Source organism: Oryza glaberrima, chromosome 2 (genome assembly GCF_000147395.1).
Source record: "Oryza glaberrima chromosome 2, OglaRS2, whole genome shotgun sequence".
Lineage (NCBI taxonomy): Eukaryota > Viridiplantae > Streptophyta > Magnoliopsida > Poales > Poaceae > Oryza > Oryza glaberrima.
The window spans coordinates 21,064,190-21,089,916 of record NC_068327.1 but is presented as its reverse complement, the minus strand read 5'-3'; the positions used below and the strand labels follow the sequence as shown (position 1 = coordinate 21,089,916).

Below are 25,727 nucleotides of genomic sequence, written 5' to 3'. Positions count from 1 at the left end.
AGTCCAGGGGTCAATATGCACAATCGGTTCACAACTGCAGCACGCGGGGATGGCGAGGAGAGTCGTTCTGTCGATAAATGAGATGCGAGAGGGAGAACGGAGGCGAGGCGAGATGCTGCAGACATGCAGTGCTGCTGTGCGCGACGGAGGCCGCCGCACTTCACGCGTTTGGCAGTGCCGTCAATTTGATACTGATGATGAGATCCTGTCAAAGGACTCTGCTAGTACTCTCGCAAAAAAAAAAAAAAAGGACTCTGCTAGTACACCTGTTTCAACCGTAGCGTCAAGGTTTAGCAACACCTAATTGAAGTGGGATGATCCATATCAGAATCTAAGACAAGGCCGGAAGGTGATCAAACCGATGAAGGGTTCAAGACCGTCGTAGCCATGCTGATGTTGGTCAATTTCTTGTCAATTGTTGTTTTTGTCGGTCAAATTGCAGATTGAAATAGCTGATTAAGAAGACACTAACACAGTTTTAGCTCATATCTGATTGTAGTTATTTTTGTCAGTCAAATTGTAGATTCGGATAGCTGATTAGAATGACGCTAATAGAGTGAGAGTGTGCTTGCAACCGCGAGTCGTTGAGCTTTCTTTTTTAGCCTTATTTCAGTTCAGTCTAGAACTCAGTACTTAGTCCGTCAACTCAGTTCTGCTGCAGATAAACGAGCTTCGGTATTAGCTCATTTGCCTGATGCTAATGCGAAAATGACTAAATTATACATCATCAGCTAAACATCAGTGATTCAGTAATTAGTTTTGCAGTATAGCAATTGAGTGATTCAAGAACACATTTCGACAAAGCGACCTTCCCTAGAGCAGGCCGGTACACCATCATATCCCAAGAATGAAGCGGTGCTGCGGTGCACAGGGCCACAGGGGGTGGAGGGATGGCGCCGTCGTACGTGGCCGTGGGTTCACGCGACTACGCAAGGAGGGGCGGCGGGTGGCGGCCGCGCATTGAGGTGAGGGGCGGCGCCGCCGTGGCAGTGGGTTCGCGCGAAAAGAACGGGAGGCCTCGCGAAAGGCGAAGGCAGACGTCGGGCGCGCGAGGACGGGCTGCGGCCGTCGTGCGCAACGAACGGGAACGAGCGAATCACTAGCCTTCGTGGAAGCACCTGAAATAACGAAAATACCCTTCCACGGTGTAGAAGTAAAATTCTAAAGTACCCATCAGGATCAATGGTTAGATTTGGTTTCTACTACACTACTACCAGCTCAAGTAGAGGGTACTGTAAAATAAAATGACCCCTTGTTTGGGCTTTGCTAAAAGAATAGTACCACACCCTCTCTACATGCCAATGTAGGGGATGTTTGGATGGTCACATAGACTAATTATAAACTCATTCTATAATCTAAACTAATTCGTAAGACAAATCTATTTTGAACCTAATTAATCCATGATTAAGCTATGTGATATTACAGTAAACATTTACAATTAATTTTATTGTTAGACTATATTTAATATTTTAAATTAGTGTCTAAACATCTGATCTGACATTTACTAAAGTTTGATCCCTGTATATCCAAACACCACCGCAATGCATGCATGTTTGTTCAGTGTTCACAATCCCAGTAGCATTTTTTTTTGTCTTCTTCTTGTGTCGTTGCTACCTTCCTTTTTCATCTCAGAGAGAGAGAGAGAGAGACTATTTGGATGTTTGACTGCATGTGCATCATTATCTGCTGCACGTACCGTACGCGATGCAGCCGGTGCTCCAAGGCGCCCTCGACGCTCTCGTCGAAGGTTGACGTCGAGAGGGAGATGGTTGCCGTCGCATCGATCGTGCGCCATGAGCACGACGTGCATGTGGATCATGGCTACTATATATACAAACTTTATACGTATCGTATATAAAGTTTATACATATATACGTACGTATATAAACTTTGTATGCGTATGTACGCATATAAACTTTGCATACGTGTGTATATAAAGTTTGCATATATACGTATATAAAATTTGTATACGTGTATATATTACGTGGAGGGTCATTAAACTTCTTTAAGTGTGTCATGTAGGTCACTCTATTTTCAAAATGAATATTTGAGTTACTAATGTGAGATAAGTGAGTCATTTACCCATCTAACTATCCACACGAGTATACTTTGTACAAATTTCATGCCATGTAGGATTGAAAAAAAAATGCCCTGAGTGTGTTTGAAAAGCCATTTTATACTCTTCTCGCTCGGCTATCATGATTTGGTTGTACCAAGACCTTAGGTCCAGCTTGGTAAACCATTATGATCCAGCTAATTTGTCCAATAATTTGTCAATGACAGGTATAGGGTATTTTGTTTTGATAGTAAACTTTTAACTTTTCTATCACATCGTTTCAATTTTTTCAAACTTTTAATTTTGACGTGGAACTAAACATAGCTTAATAGTAGTATTGTTAAAAATAAAATACCAATATTGTGAGGGTTCCACTCGATGTCAACAAGAACACAAAGCAAATCACAAGAATACACAAACCTATAGGTAACTTAGATATTACTAGGTGCTTTAAGATATTTAATTAATATTACGCTTCAATCCGAATTGAGCCCCCACCGTAACTTACCACCGAGTTGCCATATGATGATCAGTTGCCTGAGCTCTCAGATTCTATTTCGATGGGAAAGTATATTCATCCCTGGAGGGAATATCCCCTCGGTTCATGCATGTCATCTATGTTAAATATGTGATCTAAATTTTAGGCTTACAATATATTCGAATTAGTTTCCTACTACGACTCTAAGTCTTTATCCACTAGGACTCCTAGATTTCTAATGTATCCTCTGCATTTGTATCAACTCCTTTATAGTAATCATTGCCGATCAGCGTCTGTATTTTTTCCCGCAAGGATTTTTCATGTAAAATTTATGTCTCCGTTGTGCATCTAATCCTATTTTTTCCCGAAGGATTTTTCATGTAAAATTTGTGTCTCTGTTGTGCATCTAATTTCATAAGCCTTTGAGATCCATCTATCAATCCCGGCCACCGGCGTGATTCCACGATCGAAGAAATCGATCTCATCTGATCGGCGGCAGCAGGCGCGTGTTCGTCGCGCCGTCTCGTCAATTCCGAATTTCCGAGTCATCGCCGTCCTCCTGACCGCGCGACCGCGTGAGAAAACGCTGGAGCAGCAGCGCACGTCACGAAGGAAAAAGCAGCAGCCGATGCACAGCCATCGCAGAAGGAGGAGCGCAAGAAAAGTAGGAGAAAAGCAGGAGGCCATCTATCGCGCACGGTTCCCAGGAAGATTAGGTCAGGAAGCCCACCGTTCCTGCCCTGTTCATGCAAATTACTACCTCCGTCCAAAAAATAAGTGCAGTCATAGATATACGTGCTCAGCGTTTTGACCATCCGTCTTATTTAAAAAATTTATGAAAAATATTAAAAAAATTAGTCACACATAAAATATTATTCATATTTTATCATCTAATAACAATAGAAATACTAATCATAATCCTTTTTCAAATAAGACGAACGGTCAAACGTTAGACATGAACAGTGCTAAAACTACACTTATTTTGGGACGGAGGGAGTAAATTTCACGTTGGTTTTTGCTTCGTGCACACGAAGTTCTACCGGGAAATCAAGTCCTGTGCATTGCTTGCTATGGTTCTATTTGGTGAATCGCCCACACGCCAGTTTACCAGGAGATTTTATCCGGAGATCCAAATACTTCTTTTTATGCATATAGAGTGTTTCACGTTTCTGCTAGGGTTCCACAATTTATACTAGCAGATTCAGGATTTTATTTCCAAGGCGAGTTTAAAGGTTGATCTACCGCTCCTGAATTGAGATGCAATATACTCATTATGGCAAGTGAAGATGCAAGTTGGTGCATATATTGAGGACGAAAAGGAAGTGTTGTCGTGCACTAGTCTATCAGTTGCGCATACATATTTCAGGACACAAGCGAAGTCATCGAGAGGGAGCCTGAAGGGTCCTGTCCAGATCACGTGGAGGATTACATAAATTCATGCTAGCAGATTCAGGATTTTATTCCCATGGCGAGTTTGAAGTTTGTGCATCGATTTCACGTCTCTGCTGGGTTCCACAATGTCATACCAGCAGATTCAGGATTTATTCCCAATGGCGAGTTTGAAGTATGGTCTACCTCTTCTGGATCAAGGGTGTTATCGATTATAGTCCAAGTGACTATTTGGCGCACATTTATTTTATCATTACGAGGTTGTTTGGAGATTGAAGATTTTTATGCTATAAGGGAAATTCGTCTCAAGATGAAGATTGTTAAATATGTGATCCGAATTTTGGGCCCACAATATATTCCGATTAGTTTCCTAGTATGACTAGTCTTTATCCACTAGGACTTCTAGATTTCTTATATATATCTCTTGTAAGCCGCACGGGGAGGGTGCGACAGCCCAATGTATCCACTGCGTTTGTAATCAACTCCTCTATAGTGATCATTGCCGGTCGGCGCCCGTGGTTTCGCTGACGTGGCGCTGACGTGGTGGTATTGACCGGGTCTCCTTTACACGTGGCGTTTAGGTGGCATTTAGAATTAAAAAATATATGTGGGACCCATTTGTCATTGACACCGAAAATAGATTGTGGGACCCACGTATCCCTTCCCTCTACCCTCCCTCTCTCTCCCACGGCGGGCAGAGACGGCGGCGAGTGGTGGAGACGGTGGTGAGCCGCGGAGGCGCGGCGGTGGCGCCCAGGCTGAGCTCCACTGCGGCGAAGACGGAGGAGACCACAGCGGTGGCGGCGGGAGGCACACGCGGTGGGGTACGGCGAGCTCGGCCGCCGCCGACCAGGTTTTTGACGCCGTAACCGGCGGACAGGAGGGCAGGCGGGTGAGGGCAGCAGCTCATGGCAGTGGGAGGACGAGGGGAGCCGGCGGCGGTGCGAGCGGCGGCTGAGGGACGGGGGCCGGCGGGCAGGAGCCGCCGGCGGCGGCGGCTTGTGGCAGTGGGAGGACGTGGGGAGCCGGCTGCGGGAGGGCGGGCGGGCGAGGGCGGCGACAGCTCATGATAGAGGGAGGACGAGGGGAAGCAGCGGCGGCGGCAGCGGCGACCGGATCATGGCGCTTCTCCTCTCGGTGGACGGCCGCGTAGGGGGGGTGACGGCGTGATGCGACCTCCTCGGCGGCGCGCTCTCCCTCATCCCTCTCCTTGAGTGGTTCTGCCTCGCCGTGGGGCCACGCGGTTTTGAAGTCGCTGTCGCGGCCTGCTTCTCCCGCCCGCCGTCGTTCCTCTCGTCCTCCCACAGCCACGAGCCGCCGCCGCCCTCGCCCGCCTGCCCTCCCGCCGCCGCCGCCACTCGGCCGCCGCCGCTTGCTCCCCGCGGACGGCCGTAGGGGAGAGGGAGAAAGAAAGAGAGAAGGGAGGGGAGGAAGAAGAAAGGGAGAAGATGGCATGTGGGGCCCACATGTCAGTGGGCCTCATAATTGTGTGTGTGAATGACAAACGGGTCCCACGTATAGCTTTTTAATTGAAATGCCACGTCAGCCCACAGACTAGGTCAATACCTCCACGTCAGCGAAACCACCCTCCAAAACGGCCGAGGAAGTCAAATTGCACCGGTTTTCTTAGTTTGGGGGTCAAGATATCCGGTTTTGTGGTTTAGGGTCACGGATTAGATTTCAATCACTTTTGAGGGTCACCAAGTGAACTTATTCCTATTAGTTTACATGGATGAGAATTACACGGTCCATTGAGGCCCATGATACTGTGGATTAGGTTCGATGGGCCTTGAGGATCGGCGTCCCTCTAGTAATCCAGCGAATGGTTCAAAATTATGTAACGAAATTTCCGAAATTTCGATCATATCGGACCCCTTGATATGACATTATTTCGGCCGAAGTTTTAAATTTATATTATTTTTGTTGTGAATTTGGTAATATTTTGTTCAAATGTAACTAAAATTTATTTAAAATTTTGGAAATTTTGAACCAAAATTCGGTATATTGCCACCGTCCGGTAGAAACTTTCAAACCGAAAGAGTAGGGCCTGTTTGGTTGTTGTCCCCGTGTTCCTGCAGTGGCCTGACCTGATAGCTAGCCGCTTTGATTAGCCTGACTCAGAGCATCTCCAACAGCCTCTCTAAATTAGACTCTCCAAACACCCATATAGCCAACTCTCTAATTGATTTGTCAAGCCAAACTCATTCCTCACTCCAATAGCCTCTCCATCTACCCTCTCTATTATGAGTCTATGACATTGGGACCCACACGTCAGCCTCTACTACACCTCCTTCCACCTCTTTCTCTCCCTTTTCCTCTTTCTCCCCCTCTTCCTCTTCTATTGCCATTCTTGAGTGACGCCGACGATGGAAGGGCTACGGGTGGCCACATCGGATGCGGCCAGGCGCGGGGACGGCCGCGGTGGATACGGCCGGGGGCGCAGGCGGCGGCGCCGGATGAGGCCGGGCGCGGGGGCGGCCGCGGCGGATGCGGCGGCGCCGGATGAGGCCGAGTGCGGGGGCGGCCGCGACGGATGCGGCTGGGCGGCGGGGGCAGAGGTGGCGGCGCCAGATGTGGATGGGAGGTTTTCGGAGCCCCTCCTCCCAGGCGCCGACGAGCTCCTCGTGGTGGCCGACGTCGTCCTTGCGTCCTAGCGCCTGCTCGTGGTGTCCGATAAGCTCCTCGTAGAAGGAGAGGAGAAGCGCGAGTAGATGGAGCACTAGGAAGGAGGATAGCCAGCCTGGGAGGCTAGCCAAATTTGGCTAGTGGATGAGCTCGGATGGAGAGTCAGTTCGCTTGGAGAGTTGAATGGAGAGTCTGTTGGAGTAGTGTTTTTAGTTCATTTGCTAAATTTTTAGCTTGGAGAGCTGAGTAGAGAGGCTGTTGGAGTTGCTCTCAAGCGACGAAATTCCAACGCCCGTCTCTCATGCAAGTGATAAGCTACTAGTAGCAAGATTAAGGTGATGTGAAATCTATGGGTCCCACTATTAATTACATTCTTTTTCTTGCTTTTCTTTTCTTTCTTCCCACCGATTGATCATGTTTGTTGAGTTAATACTATCTGTTAATATTGTCTGTTAAAAGTAATTATTACAGTATGACATTGCATTATTCTTCTCAGGCACATGGTTCAAACCAAACAACTCATCTCACAGGCTGCTTGGTCAGGCAAATGTCTTCAAACTTTCAGCATAGCTTCATGTATGAGTTTTCATCATGTCACCAACCAAACAGGCCAAACCTGGACACCTGGTCCACCGTCTTCCTCTGGTTCCTTGGCGCTGTTGTCGGGACGAGAGCTACAGCCTACGCCCTACAGCGCCCTCCTCCGGTTCAGCCAGTACTTCCACCGCAACAGCTTCTTCTTCTTCCTATGGATCATCCTTGTCAGGTGGTGACGACCTGACAGCACACTGATCACGGCTAAACCCGCACAGCAGCGCCCGAGTAAACGAACCCGCCAAACCCCGGCGGCACGGCCACGCCGCGCCACCGCGCCGCGCCGCCGGCGTCCTCCATCACCCACGCCGCGTACTGCTTGCCGTCCTCCACCTTGCCGAACACGAACACGAACATGGCGGCGCTGTCGCCGTCGCCCGCGCCGACCGCCTTCACGCACGCCTTCATGCCTGGCGGCCCGTCCGCCACGTCCCTCCACGCGCCCCCGTCCCACTCCCGCACGCCGCCCTTCCCGGCGCCGACGGCCCACACCTTGCCGCCGACCGCGGCAAGGCACGTCTCCGCGGTGTTCGGCGCCATGTCTCCCTCGCTGGACCAGGCGGTTGCGTCGCCGGTTGTGGTGGTGGTGTAGCGCTCGGCGGTCTTCTTGAACGCGCCCTGGGCGTCGGTCGGGTAGCCGCTGGCGGCGAGCACGCGGCCCGGGTTTGCGACGAGCTGCGGCTCGTCGCGCTCCTCGGACATGTCCGGGAGCGCGCGCCATGCGTCGGAGGCGACGTCGTACGCGTAGGCGGAGCGGAGCGCGTTCTTGGACTCGTCGTGGCCGCCGGCGACGTAGACGACGCCGCCGCTCCCGGTGCAGCCGAAGAAGCCCCGGGAGTCCGGCATCGCCGCGCCGCGCCGCCACACACCGGCGGGGACGTCCAGCACGCGGACGTCGCGTGTCAGGCATAGCGCGGCCGGCTCCCACCCGCCGACGACGGCGACGTGCCGTCCGTCCCCGGCCGCCGCGCACCGCGAGAAGAACGGCACGCCCCCGCCCCACGCCTCCTCCTCCCCCTCCCCCGCGCCCTCCACGCGCCGCCACTCGCCCGTGGTGAGGTTCGCCGCGGCCAGCGCGCACTCCGTCGCCGCCGACGGCCCCTTCCCGTCGTCACCGCCGCGCGCTGGCGTGGCCTGGACGAGGAACACGACGTCCTCGGCCGCCCCGGCCGCCCTCCGGCGGCGGCGGAACGCCTCCGACGCGGCCGCGCGGCGCCACCCGCGGCACACGCGGCGCACCGCCCGGTGCGACCGGCTCGGCACGCGCGCCAGGCACTCCATGGCCACGTCGTCCGGCAACCCCGGGATGAGCTCCGCCGCCTCCGGCTCCACCAACGCCGCCCCGAGGAGCGCGCCGTCGCGCTCGATGGCGCCGCCCATGGCGAGCAGAGCAAGCAGCAGTGTGGCGTCTTTGCTTTGTGACGTGGAAAGTGGAAGAGAGGGTGTTTGTGTGTGTGGCTCAGTGAAGGAAGGAGGGCTTAGGAGGGTTTAAGTAGAGGGAGAGTGAGTGTGAGGACAAATTTGAGCTATGATTTCTCTCTCTTTTTTTTTAAAGTGTGCTGAAAATTAGATAATATGACGTCCGTAAAAAGAAATTCACTTTTATATATGAATCTGGACATAAAAATGGACCTCACTTTTTTTAACTACTTTGTCTAGATTTTTTATCGAAGTGAAGTCTTTTTTTAAGATGGAGGTAGTGGTATTTTAGAAGGATATAGTGAAAGCGAAAAAAAATACAGTTGTACACGTAGTGGAGGAAGATATTCTTGTATATGGTGGACTATAAAGGTATAAGTTTGGTAAATTTGATCAGTGATATTTTCATATAGGAGTGGGGTAATAGAGAAGATTATTGAAGCACAGTAAGTGAAAAATAATAATATTGCTTATCATAAGTCTCTCCTTACATATAACTGATCTTAAACTAGGGAAGCCAAATTATGATAATGGACTCCGTTCCATTTATCATCGAATTTGATGGATTCTCCCTCAAGGAGTGTAATGGCCGCACCTACATTATGGTCACTAACATCTTAACCATCTGAAGTTAACCTCTCTTCGGTTTGTACATTAGGCATGGATAAATTGTGTGCCTTATGATAGAAGCTGAAAATAAAAACCATTTATATTATTTAAAGTTGTACATTAGGGGTATTGTTAATGGTTTATTAGTATGGCGTATACATTAGATCATGTTTAGCCAAAAACAAAAAGGGGCAATTGCATCCGTACCCCCACTTTTAAAGCCAATTGCTATTTTACCCTCATTTTTTAGGGTTTGCAGTTTTACCCTCACTTTTTGAATCTGAAGCAGCCGTGTACCCCCATTTTTAACAGCCGGTTTTAACGGTGTTAGTTGTGGAGAAAATGACATTTATACCCTTGGCGGTTATTGTATATTTGCCCCCACTTTTTTCAGCTGTGTGTGGTTTTGCCCTTCTTTTGTGATTTCAGCTTGTTTGATTGTTATAAATAATTTAAATATGAGCATATATGGATTCAGAAGTTTCTTGAAAATCAAACAACATCCAGGAAAGAAATCAAGGCCATTCATCTCAAACCATGAAAACGATTAGTTCCATCTTGAGGAAATTAAACCAACGGTTTATTACCGGAAACACAAGATCATTGAGAGAGCATCAAACAGCTAGTACAAGTGCGACACAGAGGATATGTCTCTGATCAAAATCAGACAACTCGATCAGACAACTACCTAAAAGAGTATAAACAAGTTAACTGCTTCCACTTCTCCCCCATTCTCTAGAACTGAACTCGATCACACAAGAATCTAGACGGCGCAGGAAATCCAAGCTGCATTTGCTCATCTCACCCTCTGCCACCAGCGCGAGCCGCGCGTACACCTCGTCCGTCGCCGCGTTCGCCTGCATGCGCACCACGAGACGCCATCAGAGAATGAGAGAAGCCGGAGGGAAGTCAGAGAGTCAGTATCACTCACGCGCAGCTCGACGCCGACGACGCGGCACGCGACGAGCGGGGGCTCATGGCTCCAAGAACCATGGCTCATGGCACGCCATCCGCTGGGAGCGGCCGCCTCCGCGTCCCAGAGCCGCGGCCGCCGGCTGGGTTACGCCTGGGAGCGGCGCGCCCGCCCGCCCGCCCTCGACGCTGCCGCCGCCGCCTCGCGCACGCCCTCGCCGCGGCGCGGTGCCTTCTGCCTCGCCTGTCGTCGCCTGCCTCGTAGCTGGGAGCGGCCGCCTCCGCGTCCCAGAGCCACGGCCGCCGGCTGGGTTACGCCTGGGAGCGGCGCGCGCGCCCGCCCGCCGCCGCCGCCGCCTCGCGCATGCCCTCGCCGCGGTCGCCGCCGCCTCGCGCACGCCCTCGCCGCGGCCGCCACCGCCCGCCCGCCCGCCCTCGCCGCCGCCGCACCGCGCGCACGCCCTCGCGGTTTCGCACGCACGCACGCAGGGACCGACGCACGGGTGGAGGACACAGACTGAGCCCTATCCATTCCCTCAGGGATACAAAGGTAATTTCATATTTTGTAAAATATTTGTTTTATTTCCTTTTGTATTTCTTTGACCCAAAATATGGGACCCACCCAACGGCTGTTACAAGTGGGGTAGACGGCTGATTCAAATTCAAAAAATAGGGGTAAAATTGCAAACCCTAAAAAGTAAGGGTAAAACAGCAATTGGCTTTGAAAGTGGGGGCATGGATGCAATTGCCCCAAACAAAAATTAATTTTCTTTGTGGAGCGTACACATCCATAAATTTTCTCTCGCCCTACTTATAGATCAATTCTATATATTGAGTGCAAACAAATTTTAGCCTTTGTATGAACTTGGTAAGCATACAACCGATAGGAAATATAATTCAACCACTGAATTACTAAAAAAAAAATCTTGAAGCCTAAATCCGACGACACAGGTAGACTTGACAAGAATCATAAAATATATTTACAAGAGCAATTTCCAGCGATAGTGATGATTTATCACTACATATCGTACATATATATGGTAAGACTTTTGACAAATAATGCATGGAGCTAGCATAAAGAGCTGTTAATTAAAGATGTGGTATCGATCATGCATGTGCACATAGACATGTGTATCGATGTTTCATTTCGTGTTTGAAGAAAATTAAAGCCACTATAGAAGTAAATCTATTTTTCACAACAAAAAAATTTGTTGCATTAAACCAAAATTCATTGCAACGGACACTAATTGCAAACAAAATAAAAATGTGTTGTCAACCGTTATAACAAGTGCCATGGTAATAGTATATTGCAACGAATTTTAAACTATTACATTGGTTTGTGCTATTGCAACAATTTTTTTTTCATTTATTGCCATAGTATGTGGCTTTGATATGTGTAAATATTACCACAAAATATCTGAATAATGTATGAACCGAAAGATGCATGTAAAAAAAGAAAGAAAATGACTTGAAATCTACCCTCTAACCTTTGTAATGCCATATGCAAAGTTGGATGCTCTTCTGATCCTTGATGTGAAAAGGATATTACATCTTGCCGATCATAATCCAATGTATACTTTGCCTGCAACCAGTGAAGAGGTTACCCACTTACTCTTTTTCTCAATGACGAAAACATGTTTTAAAATATATAGCATGGTCTTACACAGATTTTGATCGCTGCTCTCTATTTCTGAAATACTTTCAAATCTCAACAAAATTACAGTATTATAAAAAAAACATTTGAGACAAATCTACGTGCGTAGTACATACTTTTCATGCATCCAATCTAAATATAACATATATTGTTGTTTTGAAGCTTAAAAAGATTGACTTGGAACATATCTAATATTTCTGAACGCTAGAAGTTATTGTATTTTAGGAATACTATATATATCACCTTTTAATTATTGCCATCAACCCTCAATCATAGAATCTTTTGGGGAAATGAAAAGTGATTCTCCTATAAACTTGAGGTCACACCAGAAAAACTAAAGATTAGACTCTATTATTCTACAAATGCATATGTACCATTGTCCCACTCCCACCACTACATAGCATGTTGGTGTGTATGTGATTTTGTATGTGATTACGAAAGGGAATGTAGCCTAGTGGTTACAGTGACCTGAGTAGTGCTCCAAGGTCCTGAGTTCAAATCTCCTATGGAGCGAATTTCAGATTGGGTTGTTTGCGGGGCTAAGTTCCCTATCTCAATGGCCGTATATATCAGGTTGGATATAGAGGCCGGGTAAAAAATACCCTTCTCTAAAAAAATGTGATTTTGTGGGCGCGCCAATATATATATGCCACAGAGCTAAGCATGCATGCAGCGTGAACTGAAGAGATGCGTTTCCCCGACCAAAAAAAGAAAAACAGAGAGGAGGAGATGATTCTCTAGAGAGGAAAAAAAAAAGAATGACCTTCTAGAAGGTGGTGAGTTGCACCGAGGGCCCACCAGCAGAAAGGTGCATGCAGCTTAGTGTTTTCCCTTTTCTTTTCAGTTTTCACTCTGCTGTGTCCCTGTGTCTTTTCGTTCTTTTCCCCCCGAAAGGCTATCAATGTGTGCTTTTTTTTTTTTTGCCTTGGTCATTCCAAAAAAGAAAAAGGAAAAAAAATGATTTGCCTTGATAAGGACTAGCTAATTGGGAGTATGGGAAAATACATACTACTCATCAAGATTGCTATGATATTTTCATACTCTCTGTGTTCTGTGTTTTGCATACACGGTTATAGTATGGCAATGTGGCATTTGGTTGAGGAGAAAAGCTGTGGTAGATAATTAGGCCCTGAAAATTACAGCTGACATCATCTAAACAGTTCAATCTTCTCAGGCTCAGCAGCAGCTAAGCAACACCCCGTCATCTTGCAGATATTTCTCATTCTATGTGCCTATTCACTTTGATACCATTTTCAATCATACCAATATTTTTTGAGTAAAGTTTCAAAAAAAATATCTACGTTTAGTTTATTGTCAATATATAAAAAGTCCCACTAAAATTTAGCAATACTGTCATCCTGCCAAACTTTTGGTAAGATGGTAAAACTTGGTAAGATTTATTTTTATATATACTTGCAGATATTTTCAGTGTTTAATAACGTCTACAGTTATAAGCACATATATTTTCTTAGGCTTAAAATTTTTTTGATCCGTCACTATACTTAAGTGCAATCTTAGCTAGCATCCTCTCTCTCAAAGCTAGAGAGAGGTCGGCAGCAGCAACAGATCTAGTACAAAAATATCAGCAGAGCAGAGGAGTACAAAACCAATGTGTTGCACGAAAGTTGTTCACTTTTTGATCGCATATCATGGAGTATCGATCACCTTTTGTGTTTGCGCCTTTTTGAAAATACAAAACCGATCGATCGAGTATTACTAAGTAGTAAGGAACCAATTCATGCAATCAATCCGATATTTCCGATCGAGATCGATCGAGGAGGGCCGGATTTGGTTTTGGCGGCTGCGAATTTCGAGATGATGCGGAAGGGGCAACAGTGGTACTGGTACAAAAGGCGTGTCTCCGGTGTCTGGCACTTGAACGTGTCTAACCTTCTAGAAGATAACCCATTCATCATTTAGGAATCGGTGCGCTCGGATTTCGGAAGGAGTGGTAACTTCTCCTTCACGCACAGAACACAATATTAACATATAATTAATTAAGTATTAGTTCAAAATATAAATTTTAAAAATAAATTATTAAAAATATACCATTTAGCAGTTTGAAAAAATACGCGCGAAAAACGTCGAGTAGAAGTTAGAAAAGGGTAAATATTGAACATACCCTAGCCTAACATGAGCATGCAATGAATCCCATCCCCTCTTTTTGTGTTTGCTTCTCTTAGAAAAGAAGAGTTGCGTCATATATTTATCATATATTTGGTTAGATGGAGATCGATGGCCCATATCTAATTGCATAATTCATCTATTTCTTGTCGGCGGACCCCTCTAAACTTTGGGTCAAGCTAGATCTGACATTGCCTATTACCTTACACGTGTTAAATTTGAAAGAAAAACAAAGATGACATATATGCAAACTAGCATGCTCCACCCATTAAGATATAACCCCAACCGTCAGAATTACACGTAAGGCACTAAATACCTTACGTCTCCGCTGACATTTGCTAGTTGAAAAAAAGTGGTCACCACCAAGAAACACCCTAAGTCACCTAGCTTGATGACGCCTCTGGCTCCGTCACTGCTATATATGCATGGTGTCAGTTAAAATAGACAAATTAGGCAGTCATGCATTACATATATATATCCCAAAAGCCACAAGGTGTCATATGTAATTCCAATGTTTGTTCTAGCTAGCAGGGATGAGAATACTAGCGTGTAGCATGCTCAGGGCCGGTCCTGATGTTCTGGTGGTTAGGGCGAACTAAAAAAATGGAGACCCTTAATATTATATCTTCTAGATAATAACTAAACATTTGAAGTGCATCCAAAAGCAATATTTATTATGTAAAACATTATAAATGTTGTCTTAAAATTTTCTTCAAATATTCCTACAGATGAAGTAATTGATTATAGTATCAATATTAATCTCATCTAGCAATTTTATTTTACAAAAATATCTAGCAATTTCTTCTGAATACATGAAGTTGCCCTACCGTTTATCCATTTAATTTTTCGATGAAGTTGCCAGTGGCAGCAGAAAGTGTAGTGTGACTGCCTCGTCATGATAGAGGTGTAGCATATGAGTTATAACATGGTTAATTATAGACAAAATTTTTTTTGTTAGACCTTTTAATGGATGGAACAATATTTTGTACATGTAAGAGGTTTTTGTAAACAGATCGAATTCTATTGGCATAGAAAACTCACATGGAATTATAAATTGCAATTCTAAAGATTTTCTAGTCAAATAATAGGTAATGTGATTTGACACTATTTTGAATAGGAAACATGGCACTGCGAAAAACACACTGACAGAAAGAGAGCGGTCGTCATTATATTGATTTTTGTCATATGCAGCTAGTCTAGAATCAATGGAGATCGCCCTCAATTTTAAACACCCTCTTATACGTGGTGAAGACGAAACCTATCTAAAGAAATCACGACTTGACAAGGGTATATATGCATTATGCGTACAAGTGTATGATTTTACCCACTAGAATTCAACCCCAATTAATCTTCACCGGTTCCACCTTTTACGCATAATCTTGCAAGTAGTGTCTCAGTGACTACTACTCCCTCCTTTACAAACTGATCATCATATAAGTTTATGCACTAAGATCAAGGATAATTTAAATTACATCAATCAAGACATCATGTACATATTCTCCCACAACGCATATATCGATTAAAACACCATGCTAATTACACCTTAGCACGCACATATTCTTACATGCTGCATTAATTGTATTCTGAAGAAATTCGTGTCCATGCGGTTATTTAATGATCAATTTGAGAAATTTTGAATTCCATTATATGACGATCGATTTGGGAAGGATGGAGTAGCAAAAGCTACACGCATTTAATTCTTCCGAAGACTCCCCACGAAAAAAAAAATTCCCCTAAAAAAAATTCTTCTAAAGACCACATTTGAATCTGAGTGCATATAGAACCATAGACAATCGGTTGTGCTAGCTATTACTCGTCAGAAGATAAAAACTGAATCTTTTTATTTCTTGCGGGCATAAAAATAAATATAAATCTGAGCCTTGAAGCACGAAGAGAAACAAATGCATTGCCTTCAGTATGGAGGCAAAGATGCCCAATTGCCCCATCATTCACGGAAACAGGTCAATGACAGCGAAACGGAGAGTCAAGATCCTCGAGACTTCAAAGAGATGTCTTCTAGTACTAATATATCACCATGGACTTGACTCGAAGAGCATCATTGCCAGCACGCGCTACTGCATTATACATGTATCCTGCATTCTCTAGCAGGTAAGTACTACATATCGTGTAAGGGTATACTCCGTTTCAAAATATTAAATAAATTCTAAAACTGAAAATGGACATTATTAAAAAAGGATAAAATATGAAGAAGAGATTGTAATTGGTTGAGAAAAATAAAACTGATAGAAAAATTAAATGGAGAATAGATATATGGATGGTTGAGACGTGGGATTAGGGCATTAGTTTCCATCCTATTCACAATTTTCCATCACATCATATCACATCAAAAACTTTCCTACACAAATAAATTTTTAACTTTTTCTAAACTCCAAATTTCTTCAAACTTCCAACTGAAAAGAACTAAACACATCTTAGGTGAAGAAATAATTGTATTGTAAAATAATATTTAAATAATTAAAAATAGTTTATTTTTAGACTGAGGGGATCGCAGATTCGCAGATGTCTATGGTGTTGGTGCCGAGGACATGGAGTCAAATTAATTGTGTTAAGATTGTCTATGGTGTAGGTGAAGATTATGTTAAGGTTAATGTTTGCAGTGTTATAATTGTAAATCCCCCATGGAGACACACATAAGTTAAAGAAAACGTTCAGATTAGATAGGAGTAGCAACTAGGCCGAGATGGATGGCATAGCCCATCATACACGACGCCCCGGTAGATGAAGACGCTTGAAAGAAAACGTCAGTTCAGGCTCGCTCTTTTATAAGTTACTATTTTTTTTCCTTGAGCAACGCAAAACAGACACTCTTCCCTATAAACACACGCACGTAAACCCTACCCCTATGAGCATCTTCGAAGACTAGGCTGGTAAATCCTTGAGATTGACGAAGTCACCACAGGCGTCTCGCTGTCGACAGGTACATCATCTACCACTGAAAGCATAACGCCTCGCTGTCGACGGGTACGCCACCTACCACTGAAAGCATAACGCCCGAACCCGACCATGACCTCAGGTGCTACTGAGGCTCTTGTAACCACTAGGCTACAGTCCCTTTCGAGTAAGATATATTTTTTAAAATTGCTAAATGATATGTTCTGTAAAAATTAAATTTGTATTATAAAAACTCGGACAATCATGTGTGAAACATCCACCTTCTTTTCAGTCATGGAAGTCTCTTTTTGTAAATGAAGTTCTTCTGCATCTCTGCAGAATGAAGGATCCACTCAAGCAATCTGTAGCTGATTGGTTACAAGCTTTATATGTTTTGGTTTCCCTTTTCTTGTAACCTTTTGTAAATATTTTTCTTAATAAAAGAAAATTACCCTGCTGGGCAAACTGGCAGTAATTCCAGTAAAAAAAAACTCGGACAATTATGTATTGATTGCTATTTTATTTTACGTGCTTTTACTTAATCGTTGTCTTCGGCCTAAATTAAGCTACTTGTACGTAGTAGCAGTTCGATACTCCAATTTGATACGTTATTCATTGACTTGACTAAGAAACATTTTTTTATATATGGCGTGGCGTTAACCGAGAGAGACGCGGTCGCCGCTGCCGTGAGCACCGGTGCCGGCGGTGCGTCGCATAGCCATATAATAAGCGTACGTCTCTTAATTATGGTGGTATGACGTAGAGTAGGTCTAGTTTTTGCTTGACTCTTTTGGAAGAACGGCCGGAGACCGCCTTGACCACCTTGAGCCTTGAGGTCGTACTATTGGAGTAGTCACTACTACGTCGGTATGACCACACTATACTGCATTATCCAGAAATCCTAAACATATTATGGCTGTGTTTAATTCACATCAAAATTGGAAGTTTGGTTGAAATTGAAACAATATAACGAAAAAGTTGAAAATTTACGTGTGTAGGAAAGTTTTGATATGATGGAAAAGTTAGAAGTTTGAAGAAAAATTTTGTAACTAAACACGACCTATATTTCTAGTTTCTTTCAGAAAAAAATGAAAATTTATAGTCTACGTGCATCCAAGATTTAAATGAAGATATTATCTTTTTATTTTTTGGGCAAGATTAAATGGTTGACCGATATCGAGTATCCATCTTAATACTCTGTTTTAGAGCAAGATTAAATTAATGCAGTATGAATTAATTTTTCTCGCTCTTAGTGACATATAATATGTCTAAGGGCGCACGACGGAAGATTTTAGCTAATTAGCTAGAGCAAAACGAGAAATACCGAGAAATATGTTTAACATATGATTAATTGATTATTAATTATTAAAAACTTTTAAAAAATATTTATTTAATTTTTAAAGCACCTTATATTTATAAAAAGTTTTTTAAAAAACAAATCATTTAGTAGTTTGAAAAACGTGTTAACGAAAAGTGAGAAGTAGCTAAGCTTAAATAGCACTTTCGGATGGAAGAAATACCACACAATCTGCATCGGAGTGCACTAGCAATTAATTAATGGCAATCCCCCGCAAAAAAAAAAAAATAATTAATGGCAATCTTCAAGCTCTTTTTCTCTTATCGATGATGCCTCGTCACAAACACACCACTCAAGCTCTTAAATGATGCATTTTTTTTATAAAAGTTTTCTACTACCTCGGTTTTGAAATATAATAATTTATAGGGTTTAACACATATATTAAATAATTAGGTGAAATTAATTTGTGAAATATTATGATTAGCAGAGAAAAGAAGATAGTGGAACTATATTTTACGACAAAATTTTAATGCTAAAAGGTTGCTATATTAACAATCTATATTCAGATCTCTGCCTCCAGGCTCCAGCCCCTGGAGCACGGATGAGGAAATGATTACATCTAGTCAAGTGTGATCCAGTCATTCACAGCCTCTCAACCCGGAGACCTCCGTTGGAAACTGGGGGGGCTCTCCAAAAAATAAGTCTCTTTGAGTAGGGATTTATTTTTTTTAGACTACAGACTTATTATTTTGAGAGAGAGACTAAAGTACACCCCCTCGGAATGAAAAATTTATGAAGGGATTTTGTAAGATTCCAATAATTTCATATTTGATTCAGTGAACAAAGGATTGACACTTTTATAATCCTGTGAAACTCCTTTCAAAGGGCCTGTTTGGTGTGACTAGATGGCAGCCAGCAGCTATAATAGCAATATACAATTTCTACCATAGCCGTTGCAGCCGTAGCGCTGTAGTTGGCCAGCCGTACACACCCAAAGTTAGCCTGGGGCTTAACCTCTTGGATTTTTTTTAGCCTATCCAAACAGTTATCTGTATTTTTCTTTTTTTGTGCTTTACAATTCTGTGATCATATATATTCATACCAAATATTAGTATTTTTTTTCTGTTAATGAGTTATTTGTCAATCCTGCGTTCCGGGTGGCTGTAAGCATTTTACTGTGTCCGTCCTTTTACTTCCAGCATAAACAACGCAAAAGAAAATAGTGAATACACAGTTGCATCGCATAACAGAGCTATATATATCTTTATTATTGGGATGAAGTTCATGCAAGCTATAGTACTTAACCTGCAACTACATCGTTCACACTGGTTACCCGGTAGTATCAATACGATGACATATGCTGCGTGGTTCGATGCCGATCACTGTAGCAAATCTGCATGGCAATGGGCAGATTCTGAAGAATGGATTCTAGCGTTTCAGAGTTTCACGCCTTGCCTGAGCCACCTGCGCCCTTGAGTACCTCGTAAACCGCTGAGAAATCCAGGTCCCCTAGCCCCAGGCTTCTTGCTTTCTTGAACGCCTGCGATTCAGCAAACTACAGTGATGAGTTCAAGCAATCAGTTGCTGTGTTTTCAGCTTTTCACAGGTTGCGGTGAAAGGGGGGAAGAGAGGTGTCGCACCTCGTTGGAAGCAGCTGCCACTGGCATGGAGACAGCGTTCTCGTCTCCTAGGGCAAGTGCCAACCTCATATCCTTCTGCTGGTGTTTCAGGGGAAATGCAGGGTTGTAGCTGCCTTGCAGCATCGAGGGCCCTTTCAGCTTGAACATCGGATTCGCGATGGCGCCAAGGTCCTGAAAGACAATGATATACTCGGTGTTATTTGATGCTCAATTGTAAAGGAGGTGGCTCCGGTAGAATGAAATTAACCATGTGCCATACCAGGACATCAAGAAGTGTCTGGGGGCTCAAACCACTGTTATCAGCCAAAGAGAGTCCCTCAGACAAAGCATTCATCATACTGCAGTAAGAAACAACATTACTTGTATTGTATGAGAGGAAAAAACGGCAGTAAATGAATGACAGCCCAGAAAGATACGGGGAGATATGTGCATGTGCTAACAATAGGGAGCTTGCATTCATCATACTGCAGCAGATGTTTATAAATAATTGATAGAGTCACCTTCCCATGATCATGTTGACCACCAGCTTCATCTTTGCTCCATTTCCAATCTCTCCCAAAAAGAACGACTTTTTCCCAAGTACATCAAATGCAGGGACCATATCATCATACAATACCTGTAGCAGGAGTATAATTACATCAAATGCGGAACAGATCTGACATAGCACTAAAGCAGTAGTGATTTGTATCTTGCTGGTTAAAATTGTTGAGAACAGGCATAGTTGACACTTGACAGGCTTAAGCATCAGATTTGTATCATCAATCCATGTCTTGACTTATTAGATGCTAACATCTAAACCAAATCCAGCCTATATAAGCTGAGTATTTCTTTGGACTTCAGGCAAATGCTGCAAAACAATAATAATATGCACCGACACATTTTGTTGTTTGCAGAGAAAAAAAGATAAAATCGCCACAGTGGTAGACCCATATATACACTAAAAGCCATTATGGGCACTATAAATTTTGTAAATATAATCACAAAAGGTTTATGATCATTAGGCCATAATCATCAAAAGAACTCAACTGGATGAATCAATTATACCAAAAACTAACAAGCAGAGGACCAAAATATGGTACAATCATTTATTCCCAGAAAAAGAAAGACTGTTTTTGCGAAGTGCCACCAATACAACTAGTTTACAGTAGTAATTGCAAACAATCATCATAGCATATGGAATTACCTTGTCCCCTGCAGCAAGAATGACCAATTGGCCATCTTCAGCTGGCTTTTTGCTTCCTGAAACTGGAGCTTCAACAAAAGCCCCACCTTTTTGTTTTATAGCCTGCAAACATGTATTTAAGGGAAATAGATTGTAAACATACCTTGGTAGTTATAGAACACACTCAATTCGGTCATGCTGATGAAAAAAAAAATAAATAAAGGACACCACCACAGCAATCCAGTGGAATTAAAAATGTGCTGAACTTCCATGCTATGATGCTAATGCTTTTCTTTTGGCTGTTGGCTTGATGTTGAAAACTCAGAAATATGCAAATATGTTGAGTTGATCAGTTGATACTGTCAACAGTACTGAATTAGTTTCCAACTTACTGCACAAGCACATACTAGTTCAATGGTCACATATGTGCGGTATGCTGGAGTCCTTATGTCATAATCATGTGAGGTTCTGATTGAATGGTAATCTATGATGAAGTGGCATATCTATAAATGTGCAGTGTTATACTCATACTACCATGCATGTACTCATCAGACAAAACATAAAAGGCACAATACATGAGCGGTCGCCCACCATTCAGAATGTTATGCCACTATTACTGGTGGACTTTTATACATTGGTGAATAAGATTGGATCATACTGTGACCACAAGTGCATTTATGCAAAAAAAAAAAAAAGGGAATAGCATGCATAAACAAAATGGAATTGTGTTCATAAATTAAATCACCTCTTATGATATGTGGTGATGCATTAACGATTTCCAATATTTAAAGTAGGGCTTTCCTTACTATTTAAACAAATAAAAAAAATCAGAGCACCGAACGTTTAGCAAATTAAATTAGCTGTTGAGTATGTGAAGTTTGAACTTTAATGTTAACCTGACAACCTACAATACTCCTTGATAGATGTTGACCCTTGCTAGGTTATTAATTGGGAACTACAAGTATGCAGTCTAGTACTCTAGTACTGGGTTCCATGTTATCTTAGTGAGGTCACAGGTAGTATTTTAGAATATTGCCGACAGTTTTGTATGGGAATGGCTTCTTTGCTCTACCAAGATGAGAAGGCTGAATGTTAAAAATGGCCTCATTTGCACATACTCAGGAGCCTATTAGTCACCAAGTGGCCATGCTGTGTTATGATTCATGCAATACTGTTCTCTGGGGAGCAAAAAAGTGGCTCAATTTGTTCATGTTTGGTGACATAAATCAAACCCTGGTAGCCAATTGCATAAGACAGCCAAAGAGATAGATACGATATTTGGCTTGTCATTATTCTTCCTTCTTTCTAACTGCGAACGAGAAAAAATATATTATCTTCCTCCATCGTCCAATTCTATAAGTATTCACATGTTTTCCTGGAATATTCCCTCAGATTACGATATAATTCATTCTGTGCTTGGCAGTGTAACTAGAATGAGGTATACAAAATAACTTGTTGCCATTCAATCAAGGGGGCAAAATGGCTCTCATTAATGAGAATGGCAGCATTAAATTAGTAAGGACATAAGAAAACACGGAAATGCCTACTACTCTGTCCCAAAAAAAAACAAATTCTTAGCTACGAACCTAGACACACGTGTCCAGGTTCGTAGGTAGGATTGGTCTTTTTTTTTGGACGGAGGGGGTACAAGGCTAGAAGCTCTGCGCTTTTGCAATGATTTATAGTAGAGAATAATTATCAGTTTTAGAACAACTTACAAAAGCAAAACGAGTGAGAACTACAGAAGGTATTGTCGTATATGATGTGGCAAGTTAGTGTAAAAAAAAAAAGGAAATGCCAACCTCTTAGGTCGATATCCAGGAATACATGGATGCAAGACAAATTGTCATGGTGGTGTTCAGTTGATTATCTTTGCATACCAGGATGGAAACTGTACACTAACAGGGTCGTCGATATCAAGGAATATGCTTGCGAGCAACATATATTGCAGGATCTAATAGTGTGAAATTTGGTAAGGTACTCAGACAGTTAAACTTGCAGGATTGTGAAGATGTAACTGGCCAATCGCACTCAAGAAATTGCACTGAGGCAAAAAGAGCCACCAAACTAATTACTAATACACGATTAACTCATCACTCATACATACATGAATTGAAATAAAAATAGTGGGGGCAGGGCAAGGCAAAGCCATCAGGGAGAAATGTATACCTCGCTTATCTTGCAAGAAGTGGCGGCATCAACAGTGGACATGTCCACATAACCCTTCCCTTCCCCAATCTGCTCGAGCACGCCGTCCTTGTCGAATACAACCTAGATGAATTGGCCCCAAAAAAAAAAACAAAAAAAATCAGGGAAGAGGTCCCATCTTGCAAACACTAAGGAGGCAGGGGCTAGGGCTTAACAGATAGCGCGGCGCTGGGGTCGGAGAGCATGGCGATGGTGTATCTGCACTTGGCGACGACGGCCGCCGGCGTCTCCCCCACGGCGGCGCCCAGCGCGACGAGCTCCTGGCACTGCGCGCGCACGAACTCAAACACGCGTCAGGGACATCGGATTACTCGAGCAGACTCATCACCAATCTGCGGAGGAAGGGAGGGATGGAAGGAGGAAAACCTTGGCGAGGGTCCGGTTCCAGACGGTGACGCGGAAGCCGTGGCGGAGGAGGTTGGCCGCCATTGCCTTCCCCATGATGCCCAGCCCCAGGAACCCCACCTCCATCGCCGCGCGCAGCTACCTCCTCCCTCCTCGCCTTCGCCTTCGTCTTCCTCCTCTCGCCTCCACACACGCACGCTGCACGCTTGTGTTCTTCTTCTCCCAGTGTTCTTCCTCTCTCCACCAATCCCTCGATTTTCTTTATATTTTCTCCCTGATTTTATATTTATTTTATTGCCTTTTATTTTCACCTTTTTGTCGCTTCGCTTTGGGGGGAGATTGGGTGGACCGGGTGCATGGACCAGGAGGACTGAGAGCCGTCGATGGAGGTGATGGATGGACAGGATGCGTCCACGCGTCGGCGTCAGATGGTGGGCCGACGTGGGCCGGCGCATCGCATCCAAATTAACCAGCCGGCCGCATCGGCTCCGGGGCGGCGGAACACCACGCAGCGGATGAGGGGAGATGTGTGGCCAGTGGGAGTGTGACACGTGTGCACGCTGGGTAGGTTAACCTCGTCGTGGGCTGACCTAATATATGTGGCCCAAATACCTCCTCTTGAACTGTGGCCCATGGCTCTTGTGTCAACTGGAAGCAGGAGAATTGAACTGCACTGCACTCCATCAAATTTGGGGGGTTTTTTTTTCTTTCCTTTTTTCAGAAGATCAAATTCCTGAGTTCTAAAAAAGATAGTTCGTATTTCGTAATGGGCTTTTATCAGACGGCAACCAGGATCTACATTACCCCTTTTTAGGGCATTTGAACCACGGTACCGTAGTAAACGATAGAAAAACCAGACAAAATTTACCAAATTTAAAATTTTCATTCAGATTTATTTAAGCTTGGTGAAGTTTATCGGGCCCTTACTACTATCGCACCCTGATGATAAGCTCAATAATCGGCAGTAGGAAAAACCCATAGTTGAGAGATGCAAATGGAATTTCTCTGTTTCAAGAAGACCGCGATATAAGAAAAATAGGAAACTTATTCTCATAGTAGCTTCTGCTATATGTTGGGCTCTATGGTTGAGTAGGAATGATATTTTTGACAAATCACTATCTATTTCATATATGTAGGTAATTTTCAGGGCAACACATTGGCTCAGGTCTTGGGCACTGCTACAAAAGTGTGATGAAGAGGGCGAGCGTTTAAAAGTTGCATATCATAATCTTGAGGCAACGGTTATGCAAATGTTTACCAATTTTGGATGGGGATTCACAAACAGAATTCAATTATTGTGTACTCCTTATCTTGAGTTGGTAGGTGTCTTTTTTTTTGTGTGAGAAACTTTTTATTTTGTGTGCTACTCTATAATAATTGGCTGTAGCTCATTGAGCAAAGGCCGGGATATTCTATTCCATTATCTAAAAAAAGAAGACCGCAATAGTTCATACCGTGATGGTTCGTCGTGGACTTTAATCAGACAACAGCCAAGTTTACAGGCATGTTTAGATCTCTACCCTACCAATTTATCAGGAATACTAAAATCTAGGTAAACTTTGATACTCCAATAAATGGGTAAAGTAGAGTTATTTAGCTCATGTTTGGATTGGGACCAATATGAAGCCAAAATTTGATATTGTAGTGAAGAAACTACTTGAATTTAGCCAAATAAAACATGGGTGCTACCTATTGGTTGGCCTTAATCCAAACTAGCACATTTACTATTTAGATTGCTAAAAAAATTGGTAAGACACATTTTGGTATCAATCCAAATTCCAAAATGGTCCTAGTAGTTTTATGCCAGTAAGCCGGTAACAATGGTTATCACAGTAAACAGTAGGAAACCAGATAAAATTTACTAAAATTAGAATTTTCGTTTAGATTTTATTCAAACTTAGTAGTTCTGAAACTTATAACAACACCGTGACTTCAACACTATACAATTACTAAAATGAAAGTTTTGTTCTTTTGAAAGAATAGATTTTCTTATTGATTCCTCACTTTTCTGTAGTTTTTCCTATACGAGTAATTCCATTCCAATGATTTCACCGGTGACCTATTCAGTTGGGGCTTTATTTATCTGTGCAACCCTTCGACAAAGAAAGATATTCTGAAATTAGATAACTGGTTGTAAGAGAAACCCTAATGACAACTAGCTCAAAAGAGCTATATGCAACAGCAATATAGGTTTTGCTCTACAACCAATTTACATATGTAACACTGCATCAATCAAAACCATGTAAAACGAACTGCTCCGAAAGTGGAGCTAGCGGCGCCATTGAGTCAAGACTGCAAAAGGCCCTTTCTAGTTTCCATTAAC

The 25,727-nt window shown here is 43.5% G+C and overlaps 2 protein-coding genes and 1 long non-coding RNA gene across 4 annotated transcripts; all 3 read right to left on the bottom strand.

The window, feature by feature from the left end:
- Positions 1-6,909: 6,909 nt before the first annotated feature.
- Positions 6,910-8,591, bottom strand: LOC127763368 (F-box/kelch-repeat protein SKIP20-like). Its single transcript, XM_052288041.1, has one exon. It carries the CDS (start codon positions 8,520-8,522, stop codon positions 7,347-7,349), a length of 1,176 nt encoding a protein of 391 aa, XP_052144001.1. The 5' UTR covers positions 8,523-8,591; the 3' UTR covers positions 6,910-7,346.
- A 1,137-nt stretch (positions 8,592-9,728) lies between these two features.
- On the bottom strand, positions 9,729-10,484 carry LOC127763370 (uncharacterized). The gene is made up of 2 exons (XR_008015690.1): positions 10,102-10,484; positions 9,729-10,027 (listed from the first exon to the last, which is right to left on the bottom strand). It is a non-coding gene; the product is annotated as an uncharacterized LOC127763370 (long non-coding RNA).
- Positions 10,485-19,288: 8,804 nt separating this feature from the next.
- LOC127763369 (glyoxylate/succinic semialdehyde reductase 1) lies at positions 19,289-23,665 on the bottom strand. Of its 2 annotated transcripts, none has more exons than XM_052288042.1 (8): positions 23,426-23,665; positions 23,215-23,325; positions 23,021-23,122; positions 20,873-20,974; positions 20,190-20,305; positions 19,949-20,027; positions 19,690-19,860; positions 19,289-19,604 (listed from the first exon to the last, which is right to left on the bottom strand). In XM_052288042.1, the coding sequence occupies exons 1-8, from the start codon at positions 23,528-23,530 to the stop codon at positions 19,494-19,496; spliced, it is 897 nt and encodes a 298-aa protein (XP_052144002.1). In that variant the 5' UTR covers positions 23,531-23,665; the 3' UTR covers positions 19,289-19,493. The 2 variants fall into 2 exon arrangements, with proteins under 2 accessions (XP_052144002.1, XP_052144003.1); XM_052288043.1 differs by having other exon boundaries at positions 19,289-19,589; positions 23,426-23,663.
- Positions 23,666-25,727: the final 2,062 nt, after the last annotated feature.

Excerpts from the sequence above, each read along its gene's own strand:
- LOC127763368 (XM_052288041.1), bottom strand. The coding sequence starts at position 8,522 with ATGGGCGGCGCCATCGAGCGCGACGGCGCGCTCCTCGGGGCGGCGTTG.
- LOC127763369 (XM_052288042.1), bottom strand. The coding sequence starts at position 23,530 with ATGGAGGTGGGGTTCCTGGGGCTGGGCATCATGGGGAAGGCAATGGCG. Across the intron at positions 23,326-23,425 it reads GGAACCGGACCCTCGCCAAG|TGCCAGGAGCTCGTCGCGCT; the intron begins GTTTTCCTCCTT and ends GTGCGCGCGCAG. Across the intron at positions 23,123-23,214 it reads ACCCCAGCGCCGCGCTATCT|GTTGTATTCGACAAGGACGG; the intron begins GTTAAGCCCTAG and ends CAATTCATCTAG.